Consider the following 13611-nt stretch of genomic DNA (forward strand, 5'->3'; position numbering starts at 1 on the left):
TACCTCCTAATACAACCATGATTACCAAACTGAAGTAAAAAAAGGAACCATGATCACCAAGTCCGTTATTTACCAAAACAATCATGCTCAACATAACTCCGATCAGATAAATATTAACGCTAATCCGACATGTTTAGTAGATTCTTTCCCGGACAGTCAACACCTGCCCGCCAAAATAAACCCGACCCGATTCACGCCCGCCAAAACCTCACCTGAGTGTCAATTTCAGTGTCAAAAGTAAAAAGAAAGTGAAAAGGTCGTTGCCCTCACGAAAAGCGGCAGTTACTCACAAACCTTAGGGGCATTCCGAACAATTCACACTCCTAGATCCTCACTATAAAACCCCAAACCGCATTTCCTTCCCTTCCAATTTTTCCAATCAAAATTAAAAAAACAAAATCTCCGATCAGTCAAATGCGACCGATGCGAGGCGGAGGCCACGACCGGATCAACACGTGTCTCCCCGACGAGCTCATCGTCGAGGTCTTCCGGCGCCTCGACTCCAAGCCCAGCCACGACTCCTCCTCCCTCGTCTGCAAGCGCTGGCTCGCCCTCGAGCGCCGCAGCCGCACCAGCCTCCGTATCGGCGCCACCGGTAACCCCGACCTCTTCGTCGACCTCCTCTCCCGCCGCTTCGTCAACGTCCGCCACGTCCACATTGACGAGCGCCTCAACATTTCTCTCCCCGTCCACCTCGTAATCCCAAATCCCTAATATTGTAATCTCAATTTTCAATTCAATCCAATCCAATCATTTCTAACGAAACGTCGTCGTTTCTTGTGTGTTTTTGAAGGGAAGCGCGGCGAGGTGGCGCGGCGGGAGCTCGTCGAGCTATAATAAGAGCGAGGAGGATGGAGTTGAGACTAATAGCTTATCCGACGCCGGCATGGTTGCGCTGGGCCATGGCTTTCTGAAGCTCGAAAGGCTCAGCCTCGTCTGGTGCTCTAGTGTCTCCAGCGCCGGATTGACTTCGCTTGCCGACAAGTGTAGGTTGCTCAAATCATTGGATTTGCAGGTACATTGGTGTCAGCATTGTTATGTTACATAGTTTAGAGCTTAATTCCAATGCTTATCGCCTTTTGCCCTGTTTTAAAAGTTCGATTTTTGCTTGAAGATTTACTAAATTTTGCAGTAGCCGAGCTGTTTTTTTTTTTGATGTTATTATTGAGTGCAGGGTTGCTATGTGGGAGATCAGGGAGTGGCGGCTGTGGGACAGTGTTGCAAGCAGCTCGAAGATTTGAACTTGCGGTTTTGCGAGGGGTTGACGGACGTTTGTTTGGTAGAGCTGGCTAGTGGAGTTGGGAAGTCGTTAAAGTCGCTTGGCATTGCGGCTTGTGTGAAGATAACTGATACTGCGTTGGAAGCGGTGAGGTTGCACTGCAAGTCGCTAGAGAGCATGTCGTTGGATGCAGAGTCCATCCACAACAAAGGGGTGCTTGCTGTGGTTCAAGGATGTCCTGGTTTGAAAGTTTTGAAGCTACAATGCATAAATGTCACGGATGAGGTTTTGATAGCTGTGGGAAATTGTTGTTCGTACGTGGAGATTTTGGCTCTATATACCTTCCAGCGGTTTTCTGATAAGTTAGTACTCCTTGAAACTTGTGATTTAAACTTTAGTTGGTCATTGCGATATGATGCAATTATGAAAATTAAACATGAGTTTGGAATAAGAAGGTTGGTTTTCAAATGGGTGGTGGAGTCCTACTTAAGTTTATATTAATTGAGCTAAATGCATTCGAAAAGAAGTAGTAAAGAACTAACGTGAACTGGGAAATTTGGAGATTTCATTTTCATTTTGTTTTTGTTCTCTCGTCACTTATGTGACTCTGTTTCTGCAATGCAGAGGGTTACATGCTATTGGGAATGGATGTAAGAAGTTAAAAAATCTTACTCTAAGTGACTGCTACTTTCTAAGTGATAAGGCTTTGGAATCAATTGCAATTGGCTGCAAAGAACTCACACATCTTGAAGTGAACGGGTGCCACAATATCGGAACTTTGGGTCTAGAATCCATAGGGAAATCTTGCCCGTATGTTCCTCTCACAACTGAACTTAAATTGGTAATTTAGGTGGTAATATAGAGATGCTTGAATTAGTTTTCATTGGTTATGTCATATGGAGATGTGTAATGACCATTCAATAGTTGGTTAAGCAGAGATTATATCTTAAAGTTGAATCTATATGTTCGATTCAGTTGGGAAATTTATTGGTTGTGTTTCTAGGTAAAATGAGGTCAACATGGTTTCATTTATGTGCCGGGTAAATTGCCAGACCATACCTTCTATTAGCAAGGGTTATAGACTCATTTGTATGTTCTTGAATTTTATGTTAGGTTATGCAATATCCTGCTTGATCTCCCTTTTTCTGTTTCCTGCTGGAATGGCTGGTTAATGTACAACTCTTGAATGTGTGCAGGCGTCTCACTGAATTAGCATTGTTGTACTGCCAAAGGATAGGCAAATTTGTACTTGCTGAGATCGGAAAAGGCTGTAAGTTCTTGCAAGCTCTTCACTTGGTAGATTGCTCAAGTATTGGGGATGAAGCCATTTGCAGTATTGCTATGGGATGCAGGAATTTGAAGAAACTTCATATTCGTCGATGTTATGAGGTATCTCTCCCTTTCACTCTTTATGTGCTTATACTCATGCAGCATATACATTTTGCCCATCATTGACTTTTTGAATTGCTTTGCTCATACTCAACCAAACTGATATCACTGACATTTTTATCCATTCATTTTTTCCTGATATACTATTAACCTATGTTGCACGGACACGGCACTTGGAGGCGTGTCGCCGTGTCCGACACGTCCGGACACGGCGATACGACACGATACACATTTTTTCCGTATCGGACACACCACGTGGCGTATCTGAAAATATTGACTTTTCTGATGCGTTGACAGACGCGCCACATCAGCATCGGATGGCGGTCAACGGCGGAGGAACGGTGGCGATGAAAAGCAAAAAAGAGGAAATCCAATCATGCTCCAATTTTGAAGAGTTGAGAGTATAATTGAACTAGAAATTGAAGGAGATGACTGGGTTTACCAATTTGGGACTGAAAACCTTATCGGAGTTTGAGAACTCGCCGGAGCTCCAAGGATGCTCCACTGTGCTAATTCCGATTTGTCTAATATCGGGGTTGTTGGAGAAGTTTCTGGTATGGATAGATAGATAATGAGATGGTGAATAAAGTGATTTGGTTGCATGTGTTTGAATCGCCGGACGGTGGCGGTGTGAGGAGGAGAAGGTGGTGGCGTTCAGTGGTGAAGAGGTGAGAGCGATGCTCTCTGTTGCGTTATCGCACAAGTGAAGAAGAAGAAGAGTGTGTCATTCTTTTTTTGGGCTTAATGAAAATGGGCTCGGGCCTTGGGCTCGGGTCATGGGTTTTTAAGAGAGGCTGGGCTGACCCTTAAGGCCTAAATTAAATTAAAAACCCAAACTGAAAAACATTTTTAAAACAAAGTAAAACGTTAGAAATTCGTAAAAACTAATTCGAGCGTCGAAAAAATATTCCGAAGACATTTTTTTGGCGACGTGTAGTTTAATATTAATGTATTAAACTACATTTTTCGACATTTCAAGAAAATGTCAATTAATTAGTCATAATGTGTCGGTAATCGAGATTAAAAATCTATGGTATTACAATTTGTGTAGATTATTTAGTTCAGTTTCTTGCCCTTTTGGTTGAGGGTGAAAGTTCTAATCTATAATTGAATAATACTTTTGAAATAAGATTTACTGAGTTAGGTTTTATGTAACCAATTCTTTTTAGATATGTTGTGCAACCTTTTGAGCCGTATAATTTTGAATTTTAATGTGTGTGTGTGTATTATAGAGGCTTTTCTGCTTGATTGCTCGCTGTTGACATTTTATTTTTCTGGTCTAGATTGGAAACAAGGGTGTTGTAGCAATTGGAGAGAACTGTAGGTCTTTAACCAACCTTAGCCTCCGATTTTGTGACAGGTAATAATTTTTGGCAACTTTTTTATATTCTGTCTAGTTCGTTATAACACATTATCCCATTACTCTCAGGTTGATCCTTATTTAGAATGTTAGAGAATTTGCTGTTTTAAAGTCTTTGTATTAATCTGTTGAATGTTAGTGTTTCTAACATTATATTAATATATTATATTCACTTTTGTTCTACTATTAGAGTGGGGGATGAGGCCCTTATTGCTGTTAGTCAGTGTAGCTCTCTACAATATCTGAATGTCAGTGGCTGCCACCAAATTGGCAATGCTGGATTGATAGCTATTGCAAGAGGTTGTGCGGAAATCACTTACCTGGATGTAAGTGTCCTGCAGGTGTGTTTCCCCTCTCTCTCTATACATGTGCCACAAAAGCTATATTTTGGTCTTCTTGTGCTGTATATTTGGCAAGATCTTGCTTTTCATGCTATTAGTGGTTTGGAATGCCCAACAATATGAGACTTAGAATTTCTTTTGGAGGAGAAGTATTATTTAGTTAAATTGTTATTGAGGCCGCAAAAGCATCTCTAGGTAGGTAGTAGCAAATGAAGTTTCCATCATTTATCGATGCACACAATACCTATGCAAGATATGTACTTTGTACATGTGTTGTAGTATCCTCTTTAAACCTGACACATTATTCCTGATTTGCAAGAATTTGGGGGATTTGTCATTGGCTGAATTAGGTGAAGGCTGTCCAAACCTGAAGGAGATTGTGCTGTCACATTGCCGTCAAATAACTGATGTTGGTTTAAACCATCTTGTCAAAAACTGCACAATGCTCACATCCTGTCACATGGTTTATTGCCAAGGTATCACTTCTGCTGGGGTTGCCACTGTGGTTTCGAGCTGTCCCAACATAAAAAAGGTCCTGGTTGAGAAGTGAAAGGTTAGCCAGAGGACCAAAAGGAGGGCCGGCTCCATAATATCTTATCTTTGTGTGGAACTATGAAGTCCGCTTAAGAGTTATATATGTACATTCACTGGATCTGAGTAAGCTTGCTTGGTTGTCTGTATAAATTATAGTTCTTGTTTCCTTTTCCATTTTCCCTTTCTTTTGGATTTTCCTGTAAATCAAAATAAATGTTTGGAAGTGTAAGAATTATCAGTTGGCATGAATAAAATCATATCTGTTCAGCTATGAAAGTCAAAAAGCTTGTTAGACACAGTTTCCTCTTGATTTGTTTCGTAGTCTCTGAACACAAGACTGATTGATCAGGCAGCTGATAGGGTATCAATGAATTATATAAGTTTCCTTTTTGAATGCTGTAGCTAAACTGTCCATTGCTCAGTGTAGAGACTCAACGGAATGGAAAGAACATCAATACATATGTTGTTTTCCGATCGGTTTTTACGTTGTTTTTGTAAGAAATTGGCCTTTGCTGATGGATTGCTCAGAAGTCAGAACATCATATGGGTCGGCAAATTGAAATGACACTGAACTGTTAGATTCAACTTAAGCTGGACTGATCTCAGCTGAACTCACTCAGTTCAAGGCTTGTGGTGTGGTGCAGCCGTGAATTTCATAGTTGCTCACTGGCTTTTTCGGGCAGTAATGGAGGGTGGGAATTCAACAACAGCTTTGTAGCTCTGTTCAGGACAATTTGTCTTCACTGGAAGGTTGTATGGTGACAATGGAAATCCGCTTGCATTCGACCGAAATTCCAGTTTTACACAGGCCGTAAAGGCAATGATGCTGCTCATCAGCTCACTGCTTTTGGTGTTGGCTTGGAGCCGGAACAATTTCTTTGTCCTGCACCCTTGTTTCTTCAAGCTGCAATTGCAGCTGATATTGGTTCCTTTGTAAACTCTTAATATTTCAATAAATGGTTGTTTGATTCAAAACTGAAAATGCCAACCTTGGATTATATGAAGTATTGCATTTGCATTATATAGTTTCAATAGAAACTGGAAGGGTTTACAAAGTATCATATGAAACTCAAGAAATTCCTATTACAGAACAGGAAACAAATCCTAAAAGAATCAAGAACATATGTTGCTATCTATCAATATTAGCACTGATCCCCCATCTTGATCTATACTGTTTGGGTGGAACTGGTGCTGTAATAAAGTAAAGAACCTGGCTAACATTTCTCCTCTAGAATAGTCACAGTACTATTTCCATTTCTTCAATAGACAGGAGGAGATCTGTAATATGCTGGTACTGTGGCAGGAAAGAACATCTGTCGAACTCCTTCACCATTTATAATGGGAAATATGATGCCGGATGCACTCTGAAAATAGAAAACAAGAAAGATCTCTATAAGCGGCCGGTTATGTGTACATGAATGTAATTGACAAGAATGTTAATAAGCTAGTGGTGGAAATGTTTTTATTGCCATACCAAGATCAATCGAAACCCAAGCCACATGCGTTTAGGTGAAGGGAACGGTAGCATTAAGCGGCCGACACCATAGATGGCAACAGCAAAGAAATGGAGAAACAAGTGCAGCGGACGTGGGTTGAGACCAGAGAGAAGAGATACTGGTCCATACGAACAAATGCCTCCAAAGCTCAAATAGCCAAAACATGCTTCACGCATTTCCTGTCTTGCCGGATCCGGTGATGCACAAAAAACCTTGTACAAAGCACCTGCCAATGTGTTTATGGTAGATGACACAGGCTGCAAATTTAAGCACACTATCAGCAAAGAGGAAACAAAAAACTTGGCTACATTGTAACAGAAAATGGCATAAAAAAGACATTTTAGTTACCTTGCGCAGTGTGTAGAAGGATTCCAGGTAATTACACAGAGCCGGTGCATCATTGAGATCGCGTAGGGGTCTAAGAAGATTGCGGAGAAGAACAATGTCTGAAAGAGCAACAGTCATTCCTCCTCCTGTTAAAGGATGCCTCATGTTGAATGCATCCCCTAATAAAATTGCACCAGGAGTAGGGACAGGATTAGCAGCCATGCTTCTGTTTTGCATTGTTCTGATGTTTCCCTTCTCTACTGCAGCCATAAAAGCATTGTGCAGCTGTGGTGGAATCTGAAATACACGTACTCTTCAGATTAGTTAAATTCAGGTTGGTATGTGTATCAAACTAATTAATTCAAGAAAGTTATTGAAAGATACCTGAGGAGCCACCACAGTTTTCAAATAGTTGGCCATTTCACCACTAGCTACTGAAGGCACTTTTGTTCCAGGTACATCCACCAAACAACGAACCTCGGTGCTACTGATAGGATAAAACAGGATAGGTGAAGGGTCTCCCAAAATTACATGTCCGTGATTTGCGTGTGGAAGGTCACAGTTCTCCAAGATCAAACCAACAAAACACGAGGGACTTTCAACCTGCAACAATAACAAATAACACTGTGGTCTCACAATAGAACAAATCGACATACATTCTGATAAATTTATGCTCAATACAGTAAAATTACCCAAGCTGGTAGCATGTTGTTACCTTTGTTGCACTAAGAGACTTGCGTAGATTCGAGAAGCAGCCATCACATACTATAGTTAGTGGAGCATATGTTCTCATCTCCTCTCCACTCTTGTTCTTGTAAATGACCCCTTTGACAATGCCCTTTTCCTCAATTAGTGTTGTCACAGATCCTTGTTCCAGTTTTACACTGCAATGTTAAAATCCGCGTGACATGAATTTCAGATTGAAAGAGAATAATTTTGCCAAGAATCCATAAAATTTAGAACATGGAGGGAAATGAGGATTTACTTTGAAAGAGTCATAGCCTTTTCTCGCATTCTTTGGATGAAACGCCCATTGTGGAAACTTCTCCCAGCCACATCTGAACTATATTGTTCCAAGGGATAACTCAGCTTTGTATCCTTGCCATCCTTGTAAAGAGCATAACCGAACACCTTCTGTGCATCAATTGACTCGTTTGCACAATCTGCAGCCACAGATAGATATTGGTTATTACTTAAAACTAAATGTAACCATTAGTACTAAGCATTCCATAAACAAAGAAAGGAGGTTTAAACAGGCTAGGAGAGAACGCTCACCCTCGAGACCCAACTCAATCAATTTGAGATAACCCCCAGGCTGCAACAGCTCACCAACAATTCTATCTGGCTCAGTCAAGTCTCTTTCGATGACATGTACACGACGACCTTCCTGTAACAAGAAGCAAACATATGCTCAGCTCAAAGTCCCAAATTTAAAGACAACAACATCAGCATGCGCAACAGTCGATGTATATGTATTTCACACGTTCTACTCCTTAAGCCTTCTAAAATATTACTTGTAATCAGGTGCAAGATCTTAACAACAGCTCAAATTCTCAGGCTCTATCTTACTACTAATTAATTGTCTAGTATGAGACTTCCAAGTTTTGGGCTACACATGCTACTCAAATTAGTACCCAGCATAAGAAAATATATGAAACAAAAGCCTCATCAGTACAGCTTCATCTATTGAGAATCAAGTATAATCTTGCCAAGATAACAAGCCTCATCTATTGAGAATCAAGTATAATCTGACCTTGGCAAGAGTGTAAGCAAGAGCTGCACCAGCAACTCCAGCCCCGACAATAACAACGTCGGTACTTCTCTCCTCCTCCATTTCCTGCCGAAACGAACCGTTTGCAAACTCATCATATCTCTTAGCTTCTCCATTTGAAGCCTTGCATGGTTTTTTTCCACCCAAAGTAGTGCTGATGATCATGAAGAAAACAGACCCCAGCAATGAAACCAAGACCCCACCAAAAACATACTCGTAAGACACCATCTTCAACAACAAAAATGTTAAAGTTTGTTTGAAGAATGATACTGCAGTATCCTCAGTATTGCTTTGTGATTATTGTTTTCAGGTATAGGAATGTGAAGAACTTATGGTTTGTTGGAGAGTTGTGGAACTTGAATGGGTTTATATAGATAGAAGAAACCCACAACTTCCCCGAAGCTGTCGATCACTCCAAGTCCAAGCCATGCCAGTAGTCAGTTGGGATTGGTGTGGTCGTTGTAATCATATTATATGATTATTTGACTACGTACGTTTATGCATTTGTATGAAAGCTCAGGAAGAAGAAGACGAAAATGCATAAATAAATTGTAGCTGCTTGCTTGGAAATGGAAGGAAGACGTATGCATCAATGGTTTCTTTGACCAAAACTTGGTCTCAATTGGAGAGCTGAACAAGTAGTGAACTTAGTGATCACTTGACTAATTCGCATGTGTTTTATATTGAACACATTGATCAACTCGATCTGTTTGGATTGAAATATAACAAGAAATATTAAAATGTATTATCAGATTGTTCTGAAGTAAGCTTTTGACAGATGCAGAGGAATGGGATTGAATAATAAAACATATTATTTCAAAATTTACTAAACATATATTCAATATTTCAATTTAAAAATAAAATGTTTCTTGGTTTTCTTGATGGTGAAACCTTGATTGCCAAAGATGTGATCCTATCCTTGTCTCTTCCATTAGGCTCGTACACAAGCCATTTTTGGCAGTTGTCTTCTTTTTTAAATCCCCAAGTTAACAGACACTGACCAGAAAAAACTACCCACCTTCTTGACAGCTTCCAAAGACAGCTTATATATAAACCGTTCAAGTTCCTCAACTGTCCATAACTACCTTCACTTCACAAGCAAAACCCAGAAACTAAAACGCATAGCTACGCAGAACACAGTACTCCTAGTCAGAAAGATGGTGTCTTATGAGTATATTTTTGGTGGGTTGTTAGCTTCTTTGCTGGGCTCTGTTTTCTTCATGATCATCAGTACTACTCTTGGTGGCGACAAAAAGGTCAAGTCTTTAAGTGGAAGAGTTAAGAGTGATGATGAGTTTGGGAACTGTGCGTTTCAGCCGGAGATGGAGGAGGAGAAAAGTACCGACGTCGTCATTGTCGGTGCCGGAGTTGCCGGTGCAGCTCTTGCTTACACTCTTGCCAAGGTCAGATTATACTTGATTCTCTCAAAAACTTGGTCTCATTTTTGGTACAGATGATGCTTTTTCAATAGTTGATATGGCCGGAAGTTACATACTTTTCTATATATGTTGGGTAGTAATTGGAGTAGTGTAGCCCAAAATGTACTCAAAGTTTCATACTTGACAATTAGTAAGACAGAACCTGAGAATTGTAGCTTTTGTTAAGATATTATACCTGACTGTAAGTAATGTATGAGAAGGATTAAGGAGTGAAATATGTGAACTACATAGGCATTGACTGTTTCAAATGTTGCTGTTGTGGCTAGTGGCTACGCTATAAGCTCAATCTTTTAGTTGGGATTTTTGGAGTTGAGCATTTGTATGTTTCATGTAACAGGAAGGTCGTCGAGTACATGTCATTGAAAGAGACTTGACCGAGCCCGATAGAATTGTTGGCGAGCTGTTGCAGCCTGGGGGTTATCTCAAGTTGATCGAGTTGGGTCTCGAGGGTGAGCAAATCTCCTACCCTATTTAGACTCCTTTGATTGTTTATTGAATGTTTAGTTATAATTCAGTAGACATTGGTTTTAATCAATATCTGTTTGTATCTGCAGATTGTGCAAATGAGTCAATTGATGCACAGAAGGTGTTTGGATATGCTCTTTACAAAGATGGCAAGGATACAAAACTGAGTTATCCCTTGGAACAATACAGTTCAGATGTGGCTGGGAGAAGTTTCCACAATGGGCGTTTCATCCAAAGAATGCGTGAAAAGGCTATGATTCTTTCAAAGTAAATCCTCATTTCTCTTGAACCATATCACAAGATTTATATTTTATGAATTCTTGTGTGTGTTCAGTGTTTACTTTGGTGGAATCTGCTTCATGTTTCAATCTTTTAATCATGTCCCATGGTACTTCTATTGCAGTGTAAAATTGGAACAAGGATCAGTGACGACATTAATTGAGGAAAAAGGCATTGTCAAAGGGGTGATTTACAAGAACAAAGCTGGAGAGGAAATGAGAACATATGCTCCACTAACAATTGTGTGTGATGGCTGCTTCTCGAATCTGCGCAAGTCTCTTAGTGCACCTAAGGTAACAATGGGGTACCAACTAAGAAACTCAAAAAATTTTAATTGAAATATTATCACAATAGTATGTTCTTCAGCCGTGAGACCAACATATAGTCATTTGTTATTGTTGCAGGTTGAAAGTCCCTCATGTTTTGTTGGCTTGATCTTGGAGAACTGTGACCTTCCACACGCAAATTACGGACATGTGATTTTGGGAGACCCTTCACCTATCCTGTTTTATCCTATCAGTAGCACCGAGGTTCGTTGTTTGGTGGATGTACCTGGAACAAAAGTGCCTTCAGTAGCTAGTGGTGAAATGGCCAACTATTTGAAAACTGTGGTGGCTCCTCAGGTATCTTTCAATAACCTTCTTGACTTAATTAGTTTGATACCCATACCAACCTGAATTTAACTAATATGAGGACTACGTGTATTTCAGATTCCTCTGCAGCTGCACAATTCTTTTATGGCCGCAGTAGAGAAGGGAAACATCAGAACAATGCAAAACAGAAGCATGGCTGCTAATCCTGTCCCTACTCCTGGTGCAATTTTATTAGGGGATGCATTCAACATGAGGCATCCTTTAACAGGAGGAGGAATGACTGTTGCTCTTTCAGACATTGTTCTTCTCCGCAATCTTCTTAGACCCCTACGCGATCTCAATGATGCACCGGCTCTGTGTAATTACCTGGAATCTTTCTACACATTGCGCAAGGTAACTTAAATGTCTTTTTTATGCCATTTTCTGTTACAATGTAGCCAAGTTTTTTGTTTCCTCTTTGCTGATAGTAGTGTGCTTAAATTTGCAGCCTGTGTCATCTACCATAAACACATTGGCAGGTGCTTTGTACAAGGTTTTTTGTGCATCACCGGATCCGGCAAGACAGGAAATGCGTGAAGCATGTTTTGGCTATTTGAGCTTTGGAGGCATTTGTTCATATGGACCAGTATCTCTTCTCTCTGGTCTCAACCCACGTCCGCTGCACTTGTTTCTCCATTTCTTTGCTGTTGCCATCTATGGTGTCAGCCGCTTAATGCTACCTTTCCCTTCACCTAAACGCATGTGGCTTGGGTTTCGATTGATCTTGGTATGTCAACAATAATATTTCCACTACTTTCTTATCACATGCTTGTTAGTTATACAATTTCTATGCACACATAACTTGCTGCTGATACAAATCTTTCTGGTTCGCCTATTTCAGAGTGCATCAGGCATCATATCCCCTATTATAAAGGGTGAAGGAGTTAGACAAATGTTCTTTCCTGCCACAGTGCCAGCATATTACAGATCTCCTCCTGTCTACTAAGGAAATGGCAAATGTTGAAGTGTACTTAGACTACTTGGAGAAGGAAATTTTACCAGATACTTATATATTCAATTGTTATATACAATCGTCCAATCTGTAGCAGCATTTGTTCCACCTAGAAAGTAAACATCAAGATAGTGGTCGATGCTAAAATTAGAAAGAGGAAATTCTTTTATGATTTGTTGTTTTGCCATGGTAACAAGTTACAAACCATGAACTTACTCTTGTACAAAGCTAGAGCAGTGGTAAATTATCCAGATGATTTTTCGGTCATTGGCTTATCTAGTTTCAAGTGCACACCAGTGAGTAACTGAACAGTTTATAATGTTAGCAATGTATGTGCTGTTGGTCATCAAGATTACAATAATTCTCTGAGAAGAACTACCCATGAATTTTGTAAGAAAAATACAAATACTGAAATCAATCATACTGACAAAGGGGGTAGTCGATTCTTGTAAAACCATGTATGAAATTTTCGCAAAATATGGGGTGATGTAGTTACCAGAACGATAAAAATATGGGGTGGATTCAGTTAAATAGATTAGACGGGCTATGGAGAAATTCATCAATACACACCGTCTAATTAACATCGATTAACATGTCTTGCAATTTCGCATAAACTCGAGATATGAGCACATGCTCTCCTAGGCACAAGGTGAAAACCAGTACTCAAGTAGAACCTACACATTTCTAAAAGTTTAATCGAAAGGCTGTAACAAGTCCATGTCTGTAGAAGTAATAGAACCATACGAATTACTGCTAGATAAATAAGGCCTTTGTCCATTGACATTCGGGGGCTACCCTGTGTCTATCGTGTAGCTCACAAGCACAGCCGAAAACTCCCTAGTTCTGAAATATGGATGAAGAAGAAAAAAGAGAATCAGGTAAATAAAATCACAGGATAAATTCAAAACGACATAATAAACCAAAAAACAGCACAAGGAAATCGATAATATAATATATGCACAAAGATACCTCACAGATGAACGTATTGCTCTATTTGGAAGACCATCCCCGAATGCAGTTTGGCCAGAGCCTGATCAGACTTGCTGGAACCAGCATATCTGTAGCTCCCTTGTTCAAGTTTGTAACTGTTGCTTACCCTACAGTGGATGCTGAAATGAGTTCAACAATATCAAAATATCATGGAATTCTCTAGCAAGCAATTTTCTGAAAAGCATAGGCTTTGACCATGAAGGAATTTTTTTTTGAAACCAATACATTTCGAAAGGCTCAATGGTGCTCTGCAGTTCATCAGGACACACACAAATACAAGCTGAACACATCTGTAGAACGAGAATCTGAAAACAAATAAGTGTGCAGACACGTGTACAAGTAAAATGTAATTTATTGATAATCAAGCGCGAGGTTACAATCTTTGTAAACTCTTCTGATTCTATCTCCGCATGTAAC

General features: G+C 40.0%; 3 protein-coding genes across 4 annotated transcripts; 2 read left to right on the forward strand and 1 right to left on the reverse strand.

Moving 5' to 3' along the window:
• Positions 1-328: 328 nt before the first annotated feature.
• LOC126789964 (F-box/LRR-repeat protein 4) lies at positions 329-5094 on the forward strand. Of its 2 annotated transcripts, XM_050516064.1 has the most exons (8): positions 333-696; positions 794-1015; positions 1175-1581; positions 1844-2029; positions 2416-2608; positions 3892-3968; positions 4159-4309; positions 4629-5091. In XM_050516064.1, exons 1-8 carry the CDS (start codon positions 415-417, stop codon positions 4857-4859), a joined length of 1749 nt encoding a protein of 582 aa, XP_050372021.1. In that variant the 5' UTR covers positions 333-414; the 3' UTR covers positions 4860-5091. The 2 variants fall into 2 exon arrangements, with proteins under 2 accessions (XP_050372022.1, XP_050372021.1); XM_050516065.1 differs by lacking the exon at positions 1844-2029 and having other exon boundaries at positions 329-696; positions 4629-5094.
• Positions 5095-5838: 744 nt separating this feature from the next.
• Positions 5839-8756, reverse strand: LOC126789965 (squalene monooxygenase SE1-like). The gene is made up of 8 exons (XM_050516066.1): positions 8420-8756; positions 7942-8053; positions 7652-7829; positions 7382-7550; positions 7051-7269; positions 6688-6963; positions 6318-6596; positions 5839-6207 (listed from the first exon to the last, which is right to left on the reverse strand). Exons 1-8 carry the CDS (start codon positions 8663-8665, stop codon positions 6103-6105), a joined length of 1584 nt encoding a protein of 527 aa, XP_050372023.1. The 5' UTR covers positions 8666-8756; the 3' UTR covers positions 5839-6102.
• Positions 8757-9560: 804 nt separating this feature from the next.
• LOC126792843 (squalene monooxygenase SE1-like) lies at positions 9561-12459 on the forward strand. The gene is made up of 8 exons (XM_050519320.1): positions 9561-9840; positions 10214-10325; positions 10431-10608; positions 10745-10913; positions 11025-11243; positions 11331-11606; positions 11701-11979; positions 12094-12459. The coding sequence occupies exons 1-8, from the start codon at positions 9595-9597 to the stop codon at positions 12196-12198; spliced, it is 1584 nt and encodes a 527-aa protein (XP_050375277.1). The 5' UTR covers positions 9561-9594; the 3' UTR covers positions 12199-12459.
• Positions 12460-13611: the final 1152 nt, after the last annotated feature.

The sequence above is a fragment of the Argentina anserina genome, chromosome 4, assembly GCF_933775445.1.
Source record: "Argentina anserina chromosome 4, drPotAnse1.1, whole genome shotgun sequence".
NCBI classification, from domain to species: Eukaryota; Viridiplantae; Streptophyta; class Magnoliopsida; order Rosales; family Rosaceae; genus Argentina; species Argentina anserina.